This window comes from Pseudophryne corroboree, chromosome 5, assembly GCF_028390025.1.
Source record: "Pseudophryne corroboree isolate aPseCor3 chromosome 5, aPseCor3.hap2, whole genome shotgun sequence".
Taxonomy (NCBI): Eukaryota; Metazoa; Chordata; class Amphibia; order Anura; family Myobatrachidae; genus Pseudophryne; species Pseudophryne corroboree.
Genome location: NC_086448.1, coordinates 414,926,311 through 414,949,422, shown reverse-complemented (window position 1 = coordinate 414,949,422; position 23,112 = coordinate 414,926,311). Strand labels below are relative to the sequence as shown.

The window sequence follows — 23,112 nt, the reverse complement described above, 5'->3', positions numbered from 1 at the left end:
TCTCACCCCCGGGGGATGCGAGAGGAAATCCGACAAAAGTGCTGCCGCCCGGCCCGTTCGAGGCTGATTCTGTTGGGAATCAGCATCGCGCCAGGAAGTTAAGTCGGAGAATGCCCGTTCTCCCAACAAATCAACCTGTTAAGTTGGGGAGAACGGCCATTCACCGACTTAACATGAGCTGAAGTGAATAGCGACGGGAGCTAATTCCCTGCGCTATTCAACTTTCGGAGAATTGAATCGCCCCATAATGTCAACATAGTTTAAAATGTTGACAGGCATTCTGTCACTATTCTCAGAATGTTGACATGTACACAATCTCGACATATGTAATGTCACCATATGAATGTCAACGGTTAAAGTTAGGCTGCGGGGGAAAAGGGAGAAAAAGGGGGAAAAGGGTTCGGCTGTGGGGGAATGGAGATTAGGGTTAATAGTATGGGTGCAATAGAGCAGCGGGGAAAACGCAAAAAAGACGCTTGCCACTATAGTGTCCCGCCACGGCATGGCATGACTTCAAGGGCTGTTTAGCGTGACTGCAGCCAGGATGTAAGAGGACACATCTGTAGCTGCACCACTATATAATGCATATATTCTGTGTGTTATATATAAGAATAATTGAGCACAAGTTTTCAGTATTCAGTTGTGCATGTCATATGAGAGTTTTAAGCACTATGCTAAGTAAAAGACTGATAGAATGAGAAGTACCTGTATGTTTTTGGTTTTCAGGGATTGTTTGGAACTCTGATCTGGTTGAGACTCTTGAATTACAAAACCTAATGCTGTGCGCTCTTCAGACTATTTATTCAGCTGAAGCTCGCAAAGAAAGTCGAGGGGCTCATGCACGAGAAGACTACAAGGTAAAAAAAATATATATCAATACAAAGATTTAGAATGACCATAGGCTAAGTTAATAATCCAATGTAATGTATTGGGTACAAATGTGTCCTTCAGCTTTTCCGCTAGCCGCGGCAGTCGCTGATCGTTTGCTACGACTAGCGTGCTCTGCATACATACCCGTGATCCATAGGCTTGGATAGGCGCTTATGCTCCCATATATTGGTGGGTGCGGCTGTTCGCAATCAAGATGCAGCCTCACGTTAGACTGTTATAGCACCATAACCTTGCATGTAGCTTAATTTATTGGAAAAGATTATATTATACGTTAAAAAGCTAATGACAAAAAAAAAAAACACCCAGTTGGTAACATCTTCGACATACACATATATCCAGGGGTGTCTCAAACATACATTTTTGGGTAATACTTCTATTCTGGAATTAGGAGAACCCATATATAGTGTACCCTTTGTACATTCCAAAATATTGCACTCTTGTGTTCATTATTCCACATTGCGTTCATTTGCTCTGGTCCGGTTTGTCTGCTCACTTGGTAAGAACAGGATCTTTGGTGATTTACTAACCACCCCCCTCTGCCATCAACCCCACCCAAAAGCAAACTTAAATTACTTGCTTTCACTCAACTATCACCATTAACTCCCTCATTGTATAATTGTGTTATAGCATGGTCAGACTAAAATAATTAGATTACCAAAAGAAAAAAGGGGGATACTATTGGGGGTCATTCAGAGTTGATCGCTCGCTAGCTAGTTTTAGCAGCCGTGCAAGAGCTATGCCGCCGCCCACTGGGGAGTGTAATTTAGCTTAGCAGAAGTGTGAACGCATGTGCAGCCGAGCTCTGCAAAAACAGTTTGTGCAGTTTCTGAGTATCTCTGAACCTACTTAGCGCTTGCGATCACTTCAGCCTATTCGTGTCTGGATTTGACGTCCGACACCCGCCTAGCGAACGCCCAGCCACGCCTGCGTTTTTTCAGACACTCCTGCGTTTTTGCAAACACTCCCTGAAAACTGTCAGTTGACACCCAGAAACGCCCCCTTCCTGTCAATCTTCCTGCGTCCGTCAGTGCGATTGAAAACGTCGCTAGAACCTGCGCAAAACCACAGAGGCCTTTGTATCCGTACGTCGCGTGTGCACATTGCGGTGCATGCGCAGAAATGCCGATTTTTTTTTTTTTTTTTTTTACCTGATCGATGCGCTGCGAACAACGGCAGCTAGCGGTCAACTTGGAATGACCCCCCATTGGACAATATTCCCCTGTGTGCCTCAAATGCCCTATGCGTCACATGCATCTCCAACAGCATGTTCAAATACTGTACATGCTCCTCTGTATGTCCCCATACATTGCACTATATCGTAACACTTCATGACTGCACTACTATACTACATCCCCTACATGCTGAACTACATCACTACACCAGTGATCGCAAAATACGCGGTATATCGCATTTTTACGCGCTATAGGCAGTGAGGGACTCTGTTTTTAAAAATGCATGGGTCCCGCAGGACGCGTTGTCACTCACTGACCTGTGTACCTCAGCCAATGCAATTCCTCAGTGCCTGCCTCTTCACCCAATCGCCGCCGGCAGCACCTTCTCATCCAATCGCCGCTGGCAGCGTCTCCCCATCCAGTCACAGTGTCTCTCTATCGAAGCCCGCCTGAGACATCCCTCCCTCCCTCCCTCCTCCCTGCCCTCCAGCGTGCTGCTCCAGGGACTACACTACTTGTTGCTGGTGAGAGGTCGCTTGGAAAATAGCGGAGACGCTGGAGCGGGTTAGGTTCTCTGCCTCCGACCTCCGGAACCTACTGGCAACGGGTAACATTGCTGTAAATACCCCAGGGCTGGAAGACTGTTCTGGTAGATATGTCACTTGTGAGCAACGCGCCCCCTCACCCAATGCATGTATTGCAGATAGCTTCACCATCTTGTAGGCATGTCTCTGGCTATATGCAGCTGTACTCCATGGGGGACAAAGTTTAAACTTGTAAGCAACTAACGGAGGGAGTCGGGAGGGGGGGCGTAATTCGGCTAATGATGGAAATGGTTGGGGATGGGGCAGTGTCCATTATTTATTCCACTAATGCCACCACACTGCCCAACATAAACAGACCCAATACCCCCACAGTGGACAACATATACCCACCCAGTGCCCAGCATATGTACACCACCACAGTGCCCTGCATACACACCCCACAGTGCCCATAACACCCTCCATACCCACCCAGTGCTCATTATACACCCACAGTGCCCAGCATATGTACACCCCCACAGTGCCCATAACACCCTTCATACCCATACAGTGCTTATTATACACCCTTCATGCCCACACAGTGCCCAGCATATGTACACCCTCACATTGCCAGCATACACACCTCACAGTGCCCATAATAGCCTCCATACCCACATAATGCTCATTATACACCCCTCCTCTCCCCATACACAGTGCCAAGCATACATACAATCCCATATCCACACATAGTGCCCAGCATACACACATCTCAGGGATCGCACTATAGCTGGAGGGCATCAACAAGGATACAGAGGAGCTGATCGGGTAATCGGGGAGTGGGTATCCTGGGTACTAATGCCTCCATGCCCCTAACACTGCCTGCAATACTACCTGCCCCTAATCCCCTCCTTGCACCAGCACTGTCCCAATTGCTATCTACCCTTACCCCCTCCCCACCCACATCACTACCCCCAGTATTGCATGCCCCCAACTCCCTCTTTTCCCCCAGTACTGTCCAAACTTCTATTTACCCTTAACCTCTCCATACCCCCAGCACTGCCTGCCCACTAACTACCCATAATATGTACACAAAAAAATTGTGGTACTGCGCTTATAGAGAAAGAAAAGGGTTATTCCTGTCGGTGCTGCTGAAGGGAGTGGAGCTACTACCCTGCTCCACCAAATCGAAAACACAGAAACACAAAGTTTTTCCCCAGCGCACTGGACAGAATATGGTAATAACTAAAACACTTAACGCAATAAATTTTACTTCGTATTCGGAATTCTTTTCAAATCTATTTTATTGAAAACATCAAAGATGATTGGGTTTTCAGTTTAAAAACCACATAAGGGTATACATGTGACTACCTATTACCGGTAAACATGGACATGACAAGAACAAACATAAAACATATAGTAGGAAGTAAAAAGTCAATGGGTAAATGTGAATTAATTATTATGCCCCACAGTACTTCAGTGGTCTCCAGTACATAGGTAAAATATATAAAAAAAATTCAAAATAGACGAGACACGCTAATTAGCGGCTTACTCTCTCTATGGGAATTTATTAAGTCACTGCTGGTAGCTTTCCAGGAGTAATCCTGCAGTCAAGTGCATATGAATAGTCACTGATAAGGCACTTATGAGATTTCCCTTCCAAATGGAAATACCTTCAGAGACGTCCAAAGAATGTCCTGAACACGGGAGGACACCCTGGCTGTGCAATCCTCCGTACTGATGAGCGGGGTCCGGAGTCCGCCGGCGGAAATCCCGTGCACGCTGCCTGTAGCGCTACACGACGTTGCTCAGGATCGATGTTATCTGCGATCTACGCGTTTCACCTGAAAAAGGCTTCGTCAGGATAGCAGAATACTCGCTCCGTCTTCCTTCACCAGTTAAATATGCATCTGGTTGTGGTTTCCTTTTCCTGTATGCGTTCCAAATGGGATTTTGCGTTCCACTATGCACTTCCTGGTCCCAAATGGTATTCATATCTCATCCCTTTTGCTAGCTATCTGAATATATGGAGTCCATTCCAAAAGGGGCAAACTAGCACCACCACCACCACATAAAATCACCAACATTACACAGTGCTTATAAAAAACGATTTGCCTATAATATTTTTAATACCTTTTTATTAAAAACAAGTTACTTAATATTACACAACGTCTGAGAACTTTTTACCTACACCCTAAAAAAATATATATATATCAAATATATTTAAAAAATAAATATATTTATTTTATATTTAAAATGTATATCTTCCTACCATAAATATACTTCCAATGGAAATACTCAAAGAAAAGGGGAGGAGTGTCGGGGAGGGGAAGGGGGGGGGCTAGTTTGCCCCTTTTGGTGAAGGAAGACGGAGCGAGTATTCTGCTATCCTGACGAAGCCTTTTTCAGGTGAAACGCGTAGATCGCAGATATGCTACACTACATTAGAGCACTACATGCCCCTATATACTGCAATACATTACTACACTACATACATCACTACACTACATCCCCCTATAAGCTACACCAAATCCCCACATCTGGGAGGCAAAGCGGAGGTTGATACTGCTACCTGGGAGCACAGTGCTGATAATAAAGTCTGTCTTTAAACTCACCGCAAAGCTGCTTTATTGATACTCGGTGGGAGTTGGAGGTTGTCCAGGCTCTAAGTTTCCACTGACAAGTGGATAGCTAGCAAAGTGAGCCTTTGATTTCTGTAACATCGGTGACCACCTGTTAACAAGCAAAAGCCCATGTCCTATCAATGGTGTGTAGCCGGCAGCTTGTTATCGGTTGGTGCTGGGCAGGCAGCCCGGGATCATAGCCTGCTGAAAAACACAGCACCAACAGCTCGCTTCTATAGGTTGTACTGTGCACCGCACGCTAGTCGCAGCACTGTATGGCAAAGAAGAGAGTTTAAGACTCCCCAGTTATCCTATGTATTGAAGTTCAGGTCTTTTGATAACCCTTGTATGGCACTTTGAATATTTTCTAGCACCATATTAATAAAAGATAATAATATACGGTATGAGGTAAGGTAGCTGAGCCATAGCAATTAAAATGTATTTCTGCAGTGGGGTACACTGGGTTCCACAGGGAATAACATCAGGGTGTAGAGTAGGATCTTGATCCAAGGCACCAACAGGCTAAAAGCTTTGACTATTCCCAGAATTCATAGCGCCGCCTCCTCTATAACCCCGCCTCCGTGCACAGGAGCTCAGTTTTGTAGTTGGTGCCTGCAGTGCAGACAGACAACAGTCAGGGCTGCTCCAAGTAGCACTCAGAAGAGACTTCAAGGGCTGCAGCAGAGACACTGTGGGTGTTAGATGTCAGTCAGACATCTCCTGCTGCAGCTACATCACCTCCCCCCGCGGCGCTGTATACTCCCGCCCCCTGGTTGCCGGGTACTTACAGCGGAGGCTCTGGTTTCAACATGCAGGCACACATACCACTGCAGTCTCCAGGATCGCAAGGCCGCACTCAGGGAGGAGGTAAGAGGGTCCCCCAGACTGGACCCGCTGGAAATCACGATCCGGTGGAAGGTGGGCCGCGCGCGCTGGCGTGGACACTGTGGCAGTACAGGGACCCCACTAGACCACCAGGGCAAGGGCACAGGTCGGTTTTGGCAAAAACAGTTTGTTATATGGCCCACAGTACCTGGTGGTGAAGTCCAGCGAGGGGATGAGGCTTTGACCTGTAGCCCCTCCTCCAGACCCCCATTTAGAGTAAATGTTCCCAGCCTCGAGCTGTATCTCTTTCCGCCCTCAGTCCCTGTCAGCGTTTGGGCGCCATTTTCACATGCTGAGCTGATACTGGGACTGCTTGGGCAAATTCTCCTCTGTAAAGACGCCTGCATATCAGCGCTGTGCATTTTACAGGACACTTAAGTATTCTAAATGTCTGTTGACAATGGGGGTAATTCCAAGTTAATCGCAGCAGGATTTTTGTTAGCAGTTGGGCAAAACCATGTGCACTGCAGGGGAGGCAGATATAACATGTGCAGAAAGAGTTAGATTTGGGTGGGTTATTTTATTTCTGTGCAGGGTAAATACTGGCTGCTTTATTTTTACACTGCAAATTAGATTGCAGATTGAACACACCACACCCAAATCTAACTCCTCTCTGCACATGTTAAATCTGCCTCCCCTGCAGTGCACACGGTTTTGCCCAACTGCTAACAAAAATCCTGCTGCGATCAACTTGGAATTACCCCCAGTGTTAGTTAAGAAACAGTGCAATTAGTCAGGGTTATGTAGTACAAGTACCTTGTGATATACATCCAGAATTTACCGTGCATTGATATATCTGTTGATTGTATAGCTGTACTTAGTTTTACTTTGTATTGCTAGTCCAGTGCAGTTTTATTGCAGGTCATAATTTCTGCATTGTGCATGTGACTGTGTGTGTGTTCATATATAGCTGCTGCGTGACTTCCATTCCGTGTATCTCACTCAGATTGCTATCCCTATATTCTCTACCCTGATGGGGCTCAGTGCGTCAGGGCTATTATTTAATATTGTTATGCGCACCAGTGCCAGCAGGAATGTACTGGTGTCTGAACGGTGAGGGATGCAAAACAAATGAACTCACAGACAGACTGGGGAATATGACATTACATACACAGAAGGTGATAGGGTAACAAAATAAACACAAAGTGAACAGAGAAGCCCAAAGGCTAAGAAACTGGTTGTCTCCCTAGTATTAGGAATGCTCAGATGGAAAGATGCGAGATGTAGTGATTTAATACGTAGAGAACCCGAAATGCTGTTGCTAAGGGCAACAGCAAAACCCTAAAGGGTTACCAACGGGTGTGGCAGTAAACTCCTTGGTCAGAGATGGAATAATAGACACAAGGAGAGTCTCCACAATCCTAGTCCTCACTTGCAGTGCACTAGTTCAGCTTACTGCCACTAAACTGACACCTGAACACCTTGCACAGTGAGAGAGGATTTTGGCAGGCAAGTCTGAGAATACAGCCGCAAACTTGCTAGGTTCACAGAGTAGCAAAAGAACCCCAGCAGGTTAAACGACTTACTCCAGTCTTACTGCTAGGTCTGGATTGGCAAAGTGTAATACCAAATCCCAAGGCCTATTTGCAGTAAGCAACAAACAAATACAAAGTTTACACAGTACTAGCTAGCTTTCAGGAACTGACTAACCAACAAAGATTCAGCAGCATCTGCCTAACCTGAGAAGAGGGTTTATATAGCAGGTGCTGTCCACGCCCCACTCAGACCTCACAGACTGTGAGCACAAAAACCAGCACCGGATCCCCTGCCGTGCACAGAGCCTGTAACCACTGCACAGCAAAAGACCCGAACCGGAGTATCAGCTACGCTCAGGTTACTCCGCTAGCACTTGTCTCCCGGTTGCCATGACGACGTGGCAGCACAGAGCAGGAGACCCTAACAGTACCCCCCCTCTGACGAGGGGTCAAAGAACCCCTACCACCGGGTTTATCGGGGAACTGCGAGAAGAAAGAGCGTAACAGTCTTGGGGCATGAAGATCACAACTGCGCACCCACGACCGCTCCTCCGGGCCATACCCCTTCCAGTGCACCAAAAATGACAGCCGACCCCGAACCATCTTGGAGTCAAGAATCCTTTCAACAACAAACTCCCTCTGGCCACGTATCAGAAGAGGGGAAGGTCTTCCACTGGAAGAAGGATTACTAATCGCCCGTTTTAAAAGGGAACAATGAAATGTTTTATTGATACCCAAAGAACGGGGTAGATCTAACTGAAATGCCACCGGATTGATAACCCTAGTGATCTTATAAGGACCGATGAACCGGGGGCCTAACTTATGAGATGGCTGTCTCAACTTCAAATTCTTGGTAGACAACCAGACGAAGTCTCCTAATTTGAAGCTGCAGGGTCTTTTCCGCTTATCAAAAACCCTTTTGGTCACTAATGACACAGACACAAGGGCTTTCTTCACTTTCCTCCAAATACCTCTAAGGACCGAAACCACAGAGGAACCACCAGGCGTGGAGTCCAGGGGGTCAAATGAATTGGCCTTAGGATGATGCCCATACACACAAAGGAAGGGAGAGATCCCTGTAGCAGAGTGAGCCGCATTGTTATAGGCAAACTCCGCCATGGACAGATGAGCCACCCAGTCAGTCTGACACTTGGAGACATAACACCTGAGGAACTGCTCAAAGGACTGGTTCACCCTTTCAGTCTGCCCATTAGACTGCGGATGGTAGCCTGACGACAAGCTGACAGAAATGTGGAGATCGGAACAAAATGCCCTCCAGAATTTGGCCACAAACTGGGATCCGCGGTCAGAGACCACATCAAGTGGCAACCCGTGGAGGCGCACAACATGCAGCATAAATAATTCAGACAGGCGTCTGGCCGATGGCAGCCCAACCAATGGAACGAAGTGCGCCATCTTCGAAAACCTGTCAACGACAACCCAGATGGCTGTCATCCCCGAGGATTTGGGCAAGTCCACCACAAAATCCATTGAAATGTGGGTCCATGGCTTAGATGGAATAGAGAGTGGATGTAATGGGCCAACAGGAACCCCTCTAGGAGTCTTATTTCGGGCACAGATGTCACATGCCCGAACCCACTGATCCACATCCCTAGCCACCGAGGGCCACCACACCGCCCTAGATAGCAACTCCCGAGTTCTGGCAATACCCGGGTGACCTGCCGACTTCTTGGCATGGAATTCCAGGAACACTCGCTGTCTTAACCTAGGAGGCACAAACAAAAGACCTACCGGAAGGTCTGGAGGAGCCTGCTCCTGTGCTCTAAGGACTAATGACAAGAGGTCCTGGGTAATGCCCACTTTAATACATGATGGGGACACAATGGGGAATGGCTTCTCGGTGGTCTCCTGGATTGGAGCAAAACTCAGCGAGGGCGCATCAGCCTTGATGTTTTTTGACCCAGGGCGATATGTTATCAAAAAATTAAAGCGAGCAAAAAACAAAGCCCATCGTGCCTGCCTGGCATTGAGGCGCTTCGTTGACTCTAAATATGCCAAATTCTTATGGTCAGTGAGAATTGAGACAACAAACTTAGCCCCCTCAAGCCAGTGTCTCCACTCCTCGAGTGCATCCTTAATAGCCAACAATTCCCGGTTACCCACGTCATAATTCATCTCGGCAGGCGAAAATTTACGGGAAAAGTAAGCACAGGGATGAAGGCGATTATCAGACACCCCCATCTGAGAGAGCACTGCCCCAATACCCATCTCAGAGGCATCCACCTCCACCACAAAAGGACGCTCTGGATCTGGGTGTCGCAGCACCTTGGCCGATACAAATGCCCTTTTGAGACGGGCAAAAGCCGCTTTGGCCTCACAAGACCAGTGAGCAACATCCGCCCCTTTCTTAGTGAGTGCCACCAAGGGCGCCACTATAGACGAAAATCCAGCGATAAATCGTCTATAAAAATTTGCAAAGCCCAGAAAACGCTGAAGTGCCTTCAAACTAGTGGGCTGCACCCAATCCAGGACTGCCTGTACCTTGGAACCCTCCATTTGGAAACCTTCTGGGGACATAATATATCCTAGAAATGCGATTTGCTGAACTTCAAATTCGCACTTCTCCAGCTTCGCCCCAAGCCGGTGGTCTCTGAGTTTCTGGAGGACTAAGCGTACATGCTTCCGATGTTCCTCCAGCGAATGGGAGAAGATTAGGATGTCATCTAAGTATACAACTAAGAATCTATCCAAATATTCCCTGAGCACATCGTTCATGAAGTCCTGGAAGACTGCCGGGGCATTACAGAGCCCAAAAGGCATCACCAAATATTCATAATGCCCTGAGTGGGTATTAAAGGCAGTCTTCCATTCATCCCCCTCTCTTATTCGGATTAGATTGTACGCACCGCGTAGGTCAATCTTAGAAAAAATGGTGGCAGTACGAAGCTGGTCAAACAAGACCGAAATGAGAGGCAGTGGGTATGAGTTTTTAATCGTGATACGGTTTAATTCCCTGAAGTCGATGCAGGGTCGCAACGAACCGTCCTTTTTACCCACGAAGAAGAACCCCGACCCAACTGGAGACTGTGAAGGTCTGATAAATCCCTTAGCCAAGTTCTCCTGAATGTACTCTGCCATAGCCTGAGTCTCAGGACGTGACAGGGAGTACAACCTGCTCTTGGGAAGCTTAGCATTCGGCAACAAATCAATGGCACAGTCATAGGGGCGATGGGGAGGTAGTACCTCTGCAACTCTTTTGGAGAACACGTCCGCAAAATCTGCATAACATCCTGGCAATCCTGGCAAACTTAGCTGCGAAAGCCTGACTGGAAGGCTCAAGCAACTCCTGAAACAATCAGTACCCCAACTAAGAATCTCCCCAGAGACCCAGTCAAATTGAGGATTGTGGGCCCTTAACCAGGGTAACCCCAATACCAATGGGGCAAAAGTACAGACAGTCACATAAAAGGACAATTTTTCAGAGAGTGTGGCTCCAATAAACAAAGAAATCTGGCTAGTGCAAGAGGTAATTTTACCCTGGGATAATGGTTCCCCGTTTAACCCACAAATCTCAATTTCCGATGCCAAGGGTACTAAGGGAACAGAGTGTTTCAGGGCGAATTGGCGGTCCATAAAAACCCCGTCGGCCCCACTGTCCACAAAGGCCTCAGTCTTGACAGTTTGACCGAGGATCTTCAAGGTCACCGGAATGATAAGTCTTCTTGGGAAATTCCGACTTCTGACCTGACAGGATATTTCCCATCACCCTCAGGCCCTGAAGTTTTCCGGCTTTTCTGGGCATGATACTACCACATGACCTTTATTCCCACAGTACAAACATAACCCCTGCTGTCTCCTCCGCGTCTTCTCACGCGAGGAGAGGCGGGTAGCCCCAATCTGCATAGGCTCCTCGGAAAATTCCTCAGAGTCTGAGGTTCCCTTGGGAAAGAAGGAAACCTCGGTCTCCCTTTCAAGCCTGCGCTCTCTCAGCTGTCTATCCACCCAAATGGATAACTGCATGAGCTGATCCAAACTATCAGGCAAGGGATATTGTACCAGTTGGTCTTTTAACTGGTTAGAAAGACCTCTTCGGTACTGGTGTCTCAGGGCTGGGTCATTCCACTGGGTATCATGGGCCAACCTCCGAAACTCCGTACAATAAACCTCAACTGGCCTTCGCCCTTGCTTAAGGATCGAAATCTGAGCCTCGGCTGAGGCCGTCTTGTCAGGGTCATCATACAACATGCCCAGTGCCGTAAAAAAAGCATCAACACTTTTAAGCGACGGACAGTCAGGCTGCAACCCATATGCCCAGACCTGTGGGTCTCCTTGTAGCAAAAAAAATCACTATGCCCACCCGCTGAATCTCCGACCCAGAAGACTGAGGCCTAAGCTGGAAATATAGCTTGCAGCTCTCCTTGAAACAAAAGAACTGCGAGCGATCTCCAGAAAAACGATCCGGGAGATTTACTTTCGGCTCCTTAACCCCTGAAGGTACTGCTGCTGCGGGAGCTCCGCCAGCGGCCTGCGAGGTGTGCATTTTAATGGACAAATCATTAAATTGTCGTGTCAGGACCTGCACCTGATTGACCACCTGTTGCAAAGTATTTTGAGGGGTATGCTCCATATTCCCACAAAATTTCAACAGGAGTATTAGGCTGCTGAATATGTTATGCACACCAGTGCCAGCAGGAATGTACTGGTGTCTAAACGGTGAGGGATGCAAAACAAATGAACTCACAGACAGACTGGGGAATATGATATTACATACACAGAAGGTGATAGGGTAACAAAATAAACACAAAGTGAACAGAGAAGCCCAAAGGCTAAGAAACTGGGTGTCTCCCTAGTATTAGGAATGCTCAGATGGAAAGAAGCGAGATGTAGTGATTTAATACGTAGAGAACCCGAAATGCTGTTGCTAAGGGCAACAGCAAAACCCTAAAGGGTTACCAACGGGTGTGGCAGTAAACTCCTTGGTCAGAGATGGAATAATAGACAGAAGGAGAGTCTCCACAATCCTAGTCCTCACTTGCAGTGCACTGGTTCAGCTTACTGCCACTAAACTGACACCTGAACACCTTGCACAGTGAGAAAGGATTTTGGCAGGCAAGTCTGAGAATACAGCCGCAAACTTGCTAGGTTCACAGAGTAGCAAAAGAACCCCAGCAGGTTAAACGACTGACTCCGTTTGGGGCGTGGCCACGACGGCTGAGGAGTAGGCAGCAGGTCTCGGGAGCTCCCCGGCTACCAAACTCCTGACATCAATCCTGACTCCCTCTGGTGCTTTTACCCGGCCGAAACACCCACCCTGTGCTGCTGGGCATCGACGGGCGTCCCTCTCCGTGGTCTCCGGGTCCCGTAGAAGCGGCAATCACCGCCGTCCGGCCCTGCGGCCTACAACTCCTCCGGATCCCCGGCCTCGATTTTGGCGGCCTCGGCCGCGGGACACCCGGAGCTCGAGCGGCGGGCTGCTGCTGATGCCAAACGCCGCGGGAGGACTGTGGGGGGGAGATAACCTCTCCTCTGCCTTTCGGGCTGTGACCTGCGACCCTGAAGATAGGTCGATAAGCAGGTACTCCTGGGGAAGAGACACTGCGGCCATTTTAGGAGTGGATTATAAAGGCTGCAGCCCATGCCTGCACATCTGAAGGGCTGCCTGATAGCATTCTCCTGTGACCTGCAAACTGTTTTTTTTATTTCTGAGACCTTACTGTGAGTTGCTCTCACCCATTATCAGCCTCTCAATATCTATACTACCTATATTAACTCAACATACTGTTGGAAGCACAGTCAGATGTTCCCGCTGCGCAACTCTCCCATTCTACCACATAGAGGCTGCATATAGATTGGATCTGGCTACGCTACAGTACCGCACTAATATCCTATAGTGTACTACACACCAATATCCTACCCCTGCCTCCTGGGACTGCTGCAGGATATTCCCTCTTCAATATTCCTGTCCGTATTGTTGCTTCTACACCAGTCTGTATTTTCTACCCATTGATATTCTGACATAAGGACCGGGCACGGTTGCTTCCCGCCACTGATTATATACGTCCTTGCTGCTACTGCCTTCTAACTACACTTCTATTCTGAAAACCCTGCCCTGGGGTAGGTGTGACTGCTCCTGTACAACATGGTTAAGGGCGGCCAGAGTGCGGCTGCGGCCAAACTAGAAAGATATGCCAGGCAACCCACTCCCAGGGTGTCATCGTCTCCTTCTCAGGGAGCCTCTCCGACCCACTCGAACTCCCCCTCTGCGTCTGCGGCCGGTTCCCCAGAGGTGGCAGAGGCGCCGTCTATTCAGCAGGTGCTGGAGGCTATAGCTGGCAGTGAGCAGCGTCTCTCCGATAAGATGGAAAAGGTGCAGTGCGACCTCTCCTTACTCCGACAAGATGTCCAGCGTATCCGTGAGAGAGTGGGTGAGGCGGAGACACGGGTCTCCAACCTGGAAGATGTGTGGCCCCCTGAAGCAATCCGTATCCACGGTGACCCAGCAGGTTTCCTCCCTTCAGACCAAGCTCTTAGATATGGAGGGACGGCTGCGCAGGAATAATGTAAGATTTGTAGGCCTGCCTGAAAGAGAAGAGGGCTCGCAGCCGGAGGACTTCCTCGAATCTTGGCTTAAGGAGATGTATGGCGCTGAGTCCTTTACGGCCCAATTCACGGTGGAGCGTGCACATAGGATACCATCTCGGCCGCTACCTCCTGGTGCCCCTCCTCGCACCTTCATCGCCAAATTCCTACATTATAAGGACCGGGACTCAGTTCTCCGCCTAGGTCGTACGAAGGGCCCGCTGGTCCGTAATGGAGTCAAGGTGTCGGCCTTCCCGGATTTTGCCGCAGACGTCCAGAAGGACCGAGCCCAGTTTATGCCCATAAAACGGCGTCTGCGAGACCTTAACATCTCATATTCCATGCTGTTTCCTTCAAGGCTCCGAGTTGTGGCGGACGGGGAGACCAAGTTTTTTAATTCCCCCAGAGAAGCGGCACAATGGCTGGACAGATTTGCACCGGGTGCTCGGCAGCTAGCTCCAGACTGATCTCCTGAGATGCAGAAGCTGGGGCCTGATTTACCGGAGGGAAAGATCATAGATCGGGGAGCCCCCCCTCCTTTGCATTGGTGGCTCAAGACTTTTACGTCCAAGTGGTGTTGATTAGAGAAGGATTAGAGGTTCAGTCGGGAATCTAGGCCTTCTTAGCACTTGGAAGTTTGGGGTTCTGGTTTGGGATAAAAGTATGCCGGTGTTCGGGGGGGTGTACGGGGAGGGGAGGGATAATTGGGAAGCTGCCGGTTGCGGCTCCCTTTGTTGCGGTTTTTGGTTTTCTTTCTTCAGTTTGTTATTTTTCTTACCTAAGTTTTTTCTGAAGCAAGGATGTTTAATGATTCAGACGCTGTGGCTTATAACGCAGGGCTTACATACGTCATGTGATGCTGGTATTAATAATGTTGATTCTCAGTTGTATTTTAGGGAAATGTCTATCCGGGGGACACATAGAGTCTGTATGGGGTCATGATTAACCTGAAATTTTTGGCATGGAATGTCCGAGGTCTGAATAACAAAATCAAACGCTCTTTGGTTCTAAATATGCTTAAAAAATATGACCCGGATATTGCATGCCTCAGTGAGACCCACTTGGAGGGAAATAGGTTATTGTCTTTACGACGGGCCTGGGTGGGATGGGCTTACCATGCCTCTCATTCTTCCTTTTCTAGGGGTGTCTCGGTTCTGATTAAAAAATCAGTGCAATTTGAATTGTTATCGATCAAAACTGACCCGCATGGCAGATTTGTATTTATGGAGTGTAAACTGAGTTCCCAGCCCTATTATATTTTAGCGGTGTATGTCCCCCCTCCTTTTTCATATGCTGTGCTGCAGCAGGCTGCCTCTTTTGTTGCTCCATCTCCTACCACCCCTGTGATATGCCTGGGCGATTTTAATAATATCCTAGATTTATCCCTGGACCGATGGCACTCCCCGAATGTTGCGCTGGCGGGTGGTGGCCCTACCAAGTTTGCTAATTTCTTGGATAGTTTGCAGTGGGTGGATCCGTGGAGACTCCGTCACCCTGCGGCCCGTCAGTTCTCCTGTTTCTCCAGTACTCATGGCTCCTTCTCCAGGATTGACCTGATGCTAGTGTCCCCTGCCCTTGTCCCTGGGATCATCGACATCCATTATGAGGCTCGAGGGGTCTCTGATCACTCCCCTCTGTTGATGACCATTGCTGTGGGGGGTCAGAGGGGGCACTCTTATTGGAAGCTGCACCCCTCTTGGCTGACCCAACTGGGTGACTGCAGTGACCTGGAGACTCAGTGGGGGGGGGGGGGGGGTACTTTAGCGATAATATAGGGTCAGCCCCGGGTACGATAGTTTGGGATTCATTTAAGGCGTTTTTGAGAGGTTCTCCTATATTAGACGCATAGCGGCTCATAAAATGTCCTCAAGGGAGAGAGAACAGGCCCTTGAAAGCGACGCCAGGGAACTAGAGTCACAATATTTGCTGGATGGTGCCCCAGCGACGAAGGTACGCTGGCTAGTGGCTCAGTCGGCTTGGATGGCCCACCTGTCCGATAAAAACTCGCGCTCCCTCCTTTTTAAAGCTACTAATATTTATATGCAGGCTGATAGGACGGGGGGACTCCTGGCTCGTCTGATACATTATGATCGTCCTGGGTCTACGATCACCCAGATGTCTGGTGGGGATGGCTCCTTTGTTGACACCACGCCAGACATTGCGCAATTATTCAGATCCTATTACTCTGAGATATATAGCTCACAATTGACGTGCTCTACTCTAGACCTCTCATATTACCTGGGGGGTATTGCGCTGCCCGCACTTTCCTCTGGGGCCTGTGAGCAGCTGGAGGCGCCCTTGACGCTCGGGGAGGTGACTGCGTCCATTGGCATGTCCCCTAGTGGCAAGGCTCCGGGGTCTGACGGGATTCCCTCTGAGGTCTACAAGAATCATATTGATTTTTTCGGGCCCAGACTCCATGCCCTATACTTAGATATATTTGCCAATAACGAGCTTCCCCTCTCTATGTCAGAGGCAATTATAATAGTGATTCCAAAGCCCGGTAAGGACCCTAGGTCTCCAGACTCCTATAGGCCGATCTCCCTGATTCCCAACGACGCTAAGGTCCTGGCAAAGATATTGGCAGTAAGGCTTAACACAGTAATCACCTCCCTCGTTCACTCGGACCAGACTGGCTTCATGCCAGGGAAGTCCACATCTATTAACCTGCGTAGACTATATACCATTTTGCAACTCCCACATGACTCCCCTTCTGACTCGGCTGTGGTCTCGTTGGACGCGGCCAAGGCCTTTGACAGCATTGAATGGGCTTATTTTTGGGAGGTGATGGCACGTATGGGCTTCGGGCCCAACTTTATCAGATGGACTAAATTACTGTACCAACATCCGAGTGCCAGGATCTTGGTGAATGGCTATGTATCCCCATCCTTTCCATTATCCCGTGGTACTAGACAGGGCTGCCCCCTATCCCCCACGCTGTTCGCCTTGGCCATCGAGCCCTTGGCATGCTTGGTAAGATCGCACCCAGATATTACAGGAATCTGTACGGGCTCACGTGAGGATAGAATAGCTCTCTACGCAGACGACATGTTGTTGTTTTTGCAGGACTACACCAAATCAATGCCCATTCTGCTGCGTGTGATAGAGAGCTTTGGAGCTCATTCGGGTCTTAGAATTAACTGGTCTAAATCATACATTATGCCAGTCATAGGCTCCCCTCCTACTGTTCCCAAAATCTCCCTGCCATTATGTTGGACAACACAATTTAAATACCTTGGAATCCAAATAACTAATGACCCTTCTGATTATATCCCTCTGAATATGGACCCAACCATGCAGTGGGTCATCAGCAAATCCAAAACTTGGTGTAGGCTTCCACTGACGGTCTCTGGTAGGGTCAATCTCATTAAAATGATCATACTGCCCAAACTTTTATATATTATTCTCCAGTCCCCGGTATATATCTTCCCAATATTCTTTAGGAAATTGAATAGCGTTTTATCCTCACTGATATGGGCCAATAAAAGACCTAGAATACAGTTAAATACCCTTACCAGGCAGCGTTCAGACGGCGGCCTGGCTCTGCCTAATTTTCAGATATATTACTACGCTGCTCAGCTGACTCATATCAGTGTATGGGCGCAGGATTCTAGCGCGGATTCTTTACATTGTGAGTTTATTCGCTGCTACTTCCCTCACCTATCTCCTATGCAGGTGCTGCTAAGTGGGAACATGGCTCGGTTTCTCCCCCCTATTATTTTCCAGGCCTTAAGGATATGGCGGGCCCTGAGAGTTCTCTTGGGGTACGACGACCTGGACCCAGATACCCCCCTTTGGTACTCTAACTGGCTCCCTGAACTACATGCACTTGAGGGACGGGAGGTGTGGGCCCCTAGATCGGTGGTTTCTATATCCCAACTCTACCTAGATAATGTACTCAAATCCTTTCAGCAGCTGAAAGATGAGTTTGATTTACCCAACTCCTACTTTTTCAGATACCTTCAACTTCGTCATGCCCTCCAGTCCCAATTTGCTGAGTCCCCCCCACGAATCCTCCCATTTCCCATCAAGACCTTTGTGGCTACATTGGGTCGGGCTAAGATGGTCTCCCTTGCGTATGGATATCTCCTGGCTAAACTCCATGCGGACCCTCTGACACGTCTCCGTGGAAAGTGGGAGGAGGATATAGGTCCGATAACTGAGGAGGACTGGACCCTTGCTCTGGAATATCCTGCTACAGTTACCAAGTCTCTCAGATATCAGCAAATTCAATTTTTCATTCTACATAGAATTTATATAACTCCAACTAGGCTGGCTACTTTTGGGACTGGTGGGACTGGCCTCTGCCCTAAGTGTGGGGTGGATGCGGGTACATTCTGGCACCTAGTGTGGGACTGCCCGAGGTTGAGGATGTTCTGGTCTGGGGTTAGGTCAATCCTGGAGAATACGGGAGTGACTGGCGGACTGCTTACCCCGCAATTTTGTATTTTGGGGATGGAGGGCTCTACTTCTATGCCTGTTTCGGTGGGTCTTTATGCTCGCAATGTATGTGCCTTGGCTAAGGTTTGCATTGCAAGGCTCTGGATGGCCCCTGGTGGCCCTTTAATATCTGCGCTCATGTCCCTGGTTAACGATACAATATTCAAAGAAAGATATATATATATATATATATATATATATATATATATATATATATATATATATATATATGAAGCAAAACGCTTCAGCCAAATTTGAAAGAGTCTGGTCCCCATGGCTGAACTCCCCCCATTCCCAACTGGTCCCTTAATCACAGTGTGAACTGAAGTGATGCCACATACATGACTTACAGCTTAAGGATATTCGTTTAAGATGGTTGGCAGTGGAGCCCTGCGTGCTCGCCTAAGCATATACTTGACTATTGTGCTCCTGAATCAGATGATCGCTCCTTCCTACGCTTCTATCTAGGTGCTTACTATTTTTTGTTTAAGTTGTGTTTGTTCTGTTTATTTGTTCTTTTCTTGGTTAGCTTAAGGGCAAAAATTAATAAAAATTTAATGGAGATGTACATAATGGTTGCGGATCTTGCGGATCATAAAAGACCGAAAAATCGAAATGCATGCTCACTCCCTCATAGACATAGCAGTTAATCCACTGATGTTAAATTGTACCATGAATGAAGTTCTGATATGACTGATGTATGTGATATGCTATTGGTCTGCAATGTCTGTACCTTACTCTTCATTTTACTGAATTAAAATACTTTATTAAAAAAAAAAAAAGACTGACTCCAGTCTTACTGCTAGGTCTGGATTGGCAGAGTGTAATACCAAATCCCAAGGCCTATTTGCAGTAAGCAAAGCATCTGCCTAACCTGAGAAGAGGGTTTATATAGCAGGGGCTGTCCACGCCCCACTCAGACCTCACAGACTGTGAGCACAAAAACCAGCACCGGATCCCCTGCCGTGCACAGAGCCTGTAACCACTGCACAGCAAAAGACCCGAACCGGAGTATCAGCTACGCTCAGGTTACTCCGCTAGCACTTGTCTCCCGGTTGCCATGACGACGTGGCAGCACAGAGCAGGAGACCCTAACAAATATAGGAGTTTCACAGGATATACTTGAGTATTTTTCTGTGTTTTCAGTCACCATATACCTCTTGAGTTCTCTGTTTGTGCTAATAAACTGCACAGGGTGTTCTTGACAAGGTATTAGACTGCTGATATTGTACTGTGTTGCCCGTGATTTGAGCTTACAGGTATGTCAGCTACAAGGGGCGACGGAGCTGTGGCTGATCCCACATTGTGTGGTGGTGATGCCGCGGACACGTTAAAGTAAAACATAGCAGCAAAGGGTTCAGGTTCTGGGGGTTCCCTACCCCCCAGTGGGACCGTAGCAACGGGGGGTCATAATGACCCACCTCGGGCTACTTTCTCCTTGTTTTTAAGTACGCTGGTAACTAGACTTACGTCCCCTGTGGGACCTCACGTGCTAATACAACCACATATTATCCTGGTGGTTAATCTGCCATGGGCAGATCACCTGTCCACTCAGTTACAGCAATTGAACCACTCACTGACAAAACAAAAATCTAAGTCTCGCCCACCTAAGACCAAGGGGTCCTCTAAGCGGGCCATTACTTCATCACAATCCACCCACGTCCCAGATACCTCGTCTGATGAGGATGGCGTGTAAACTGATCCCACAGATACTTCTGAGGGGGAATCTGTCTCTCAGATGAATTTTCCTGACTTACTGGAGGCTATCAGACTGATTCTTCATATTACTGATGACCCAGAGCCTGATGCTACCTCTAAGAGACCGGACAGATTTAAACGTCAGAAGGTTGTTAAACAAACAAGTTTTGCCTCACTCTGACCATTTAGTTGCCATTGACAATGCTAAATTCCTTTGTCGTATAAACAACCCTTTGTGAAGTCTAAGAACACTGTACGCTGTTTGCTTGAGAAGTACCGTAAGGGTACGCTATTTGCGTAACGATCGCTCCGCCGTAGGCGAGACGCTCAAGCGTCACGTTCGCTCACGGCCCAGTGATCACAGGACACGTTATTGGTTATGACTAGAGTAATGATTCGCTATGGCGTAGCATACGCTCGAGACCACGAGGAGGTCACCAGCGGCGCAGACGCTCACAACGCTATACCTTAATGTTTAAACCTTATACCAATGAAATACACAGAATAACTTAATGTGAATACAGGGTGTAAGTGCAACCTTGTGTAACCTGACTAACTTCAAAGCTGCTTGAGCGTCACCGACGCTCAAGTGAACACTTAACACTATAGAAAATACACAGATACTGGTTTAGGGTCCAAAGCCTATTAACTGTATTATATCTAATATACTTGTAAAAGGGGATAACAGTACAAATGATACACTACAATATAACAGAGACTTCCTAACCTAAATACAATACTATCTAATACAATTCAATACTAGTCTAGGGGTGATGTGAGAGAAACGAGAAAGAGGGAGAGAGAGAGAAGTGGAGAGAGATGAGAGAAATTGGCTCACAGTAAGACAATGATTACGGAGAGAAACTTACGCACAAAGGGAAACGATCGCATGCGCCTGGACATCCAGCACCCGATTTTCAGCAATGAGAACCGTTGAAGAGTCAGAGCTGGATGTGGTCGGCCTGCCTATTTATGCCCCACACACAATGCAATCTCATAGTCCCTACAATCCCATTGTCCATTGGACGTCGGAATTCGGCCCTGTATCATAACAAAAGGTCATAGGGTGATTCATACAGGTGGGCTGTGCCGATTTCAAACAGCTCAGGTGGGTGGGAAACTAGGTTTCCCGCCGCATACCTGAGTATGCGTAAATAATAGAAATGGACATAAGCTTCTTATGTCCATAACTATTCGCACGAGCGATTAATACGCTCCAAACCAACACCGGAATATTGCTAATTAAATACTCTTCCGATGGGTACCAAACACTGCTGTATGATTCCTGTCAGACCCTTCGTACAATACAAAGAGGGATTCCTCAGCTCAGGGACATTCTATATTAACCAAACTTTCAGAATCTATCAAAGGGATCATGATCTACAAACTACATTAATTATGAAAATATGTAACGAATGAGTCGCACGCTACGACTACATAAACTCTACCGTAAATACGCATACCGCGCCTGCGAGTGCACGCTATTGCGGGTATGCGCCTTCACGGGAGAGCGTACGCATGCGCAGCGCGGACCAGTGTGCGGTGCAAATATGGCAACGTGCATAGAGATATTTTTCTGACTTTGACACCATACATCAGGAATCCTGGGAAAATCTGGGAAAGAAATTCACACCTCACAAGAAAATGCTGGCTCGCTATCCCCTCGCTGCGGAGCTAAGTAAGAATTGGGAAACCACCACCACCGGTGGATTCGCAAGTGGCGCGGCTGGTGGTTTCCTCAGCTCTATCTGTAACTACCGTCACTTCTCTGAAAGAGCCGACGGATAAGCATGTGGAGGGTTGCTTAAAGGCGATTTACACCCTAGCAGGAGCTGTGCATCGGCCCACTATTGCAGCTACTTTGGCTGCAGAAGCTTTCTGACTTTGACAGTCCACCCTTTGGCAGTCAATAATAACTGCCACCTTCTAAAACATTTCAAAAGGAGAAAAATATATGTCAGGGGTTAATTCATTTCCATGGTTGGGTAGGGGAGAAGAGTGGAGTAGGTGTGAAGAGGGTATGACCTAGTGAGAAAGCAGAAGCATGTGTGTATGAGTCCATGTTTGGAGGGTCATGTATCATCGTGCCGTACGTGTGGTAAATCAAGCTTCGAGGTATTGCGAAGTATACATTTGAATTCCTTCTTATCCTGTGGTACAGGTCTGTGGATGGGCTGTCAAACTCTACCGAGCTCATTTCGGCTTTCAGTTGTAACAAAATGGGGATGCACATTTTAGTTGATGATACATGAATGGGGGAGGTATGTGGTTGCTGATATCTGTGCCTGTATTCCCTATCGTCTATGTGTGTCGTTACCTGAGGGTTGTAGAGATGAAGATAAAGAACACTTACGAAAAATGCAATGATATTCTATGTCAGGGAAATGTACATCTGTTGTTGAAGTTGTGTTCGGTATCTGTTGAGAGTCGTCTTCTTTGCGCTGTTTTGCTCCTTAGGCATGAGCAACAAGCTTTGTCAGTGCCATCAGATTTACAAAAAAATGTTGGGCTAGCGTGAGTTTAAAAGTACTAGGGAAACTGGGGATCCATGGCAAAGTTCATCAAGTGTCCATATCATAGGTTGTCAAAACTTCATCTTCGGTGCTTGTCTGTTGTCTGTATACATCTCGTCAGCTTCCTCGTCCAAGGGGGTCTTTGTATCTTGGAGAAAAACAGAAAAACAGGTGAAAGAAACGGACCGTATAATCGCATTTTCATCACATTCTGGTTTCTATCATTGGGTCATAAATCAAATCCAGGTTAATTACGGTTTCCTCACTCCTCAAGCTCATCACTTTTGTACTTTGTTTGCACCTCATTAAAGCCTGCCCGCATCTAAATATCAATCCAATCGATATAACGACACCCA

At 47.7% G+C, this 23,112-nt stretch overlaps 1 protein-coding gene across 1 annotated transcript in view; it reads left to right on the top strand.

Moving 5' to 3' along the window:
- The window catches only part of SDHA (succinate dehydrogenase complex flavoprotein subunit A), a 294,640-nt gene that overhangs the window by 229,859 nt on the left and 41,669 nt on the right, over positions 1-23,112 (top strand). The window contains exon 13 of the mRNA XM_063922780.1: positions 727-857. Coding sequence (XP_063778850.1) covers positions 727-857 — 131 coding nt within the window. The remainder of the gene's footprint in view (positions 1-726; positions 858-23,112) is intronic.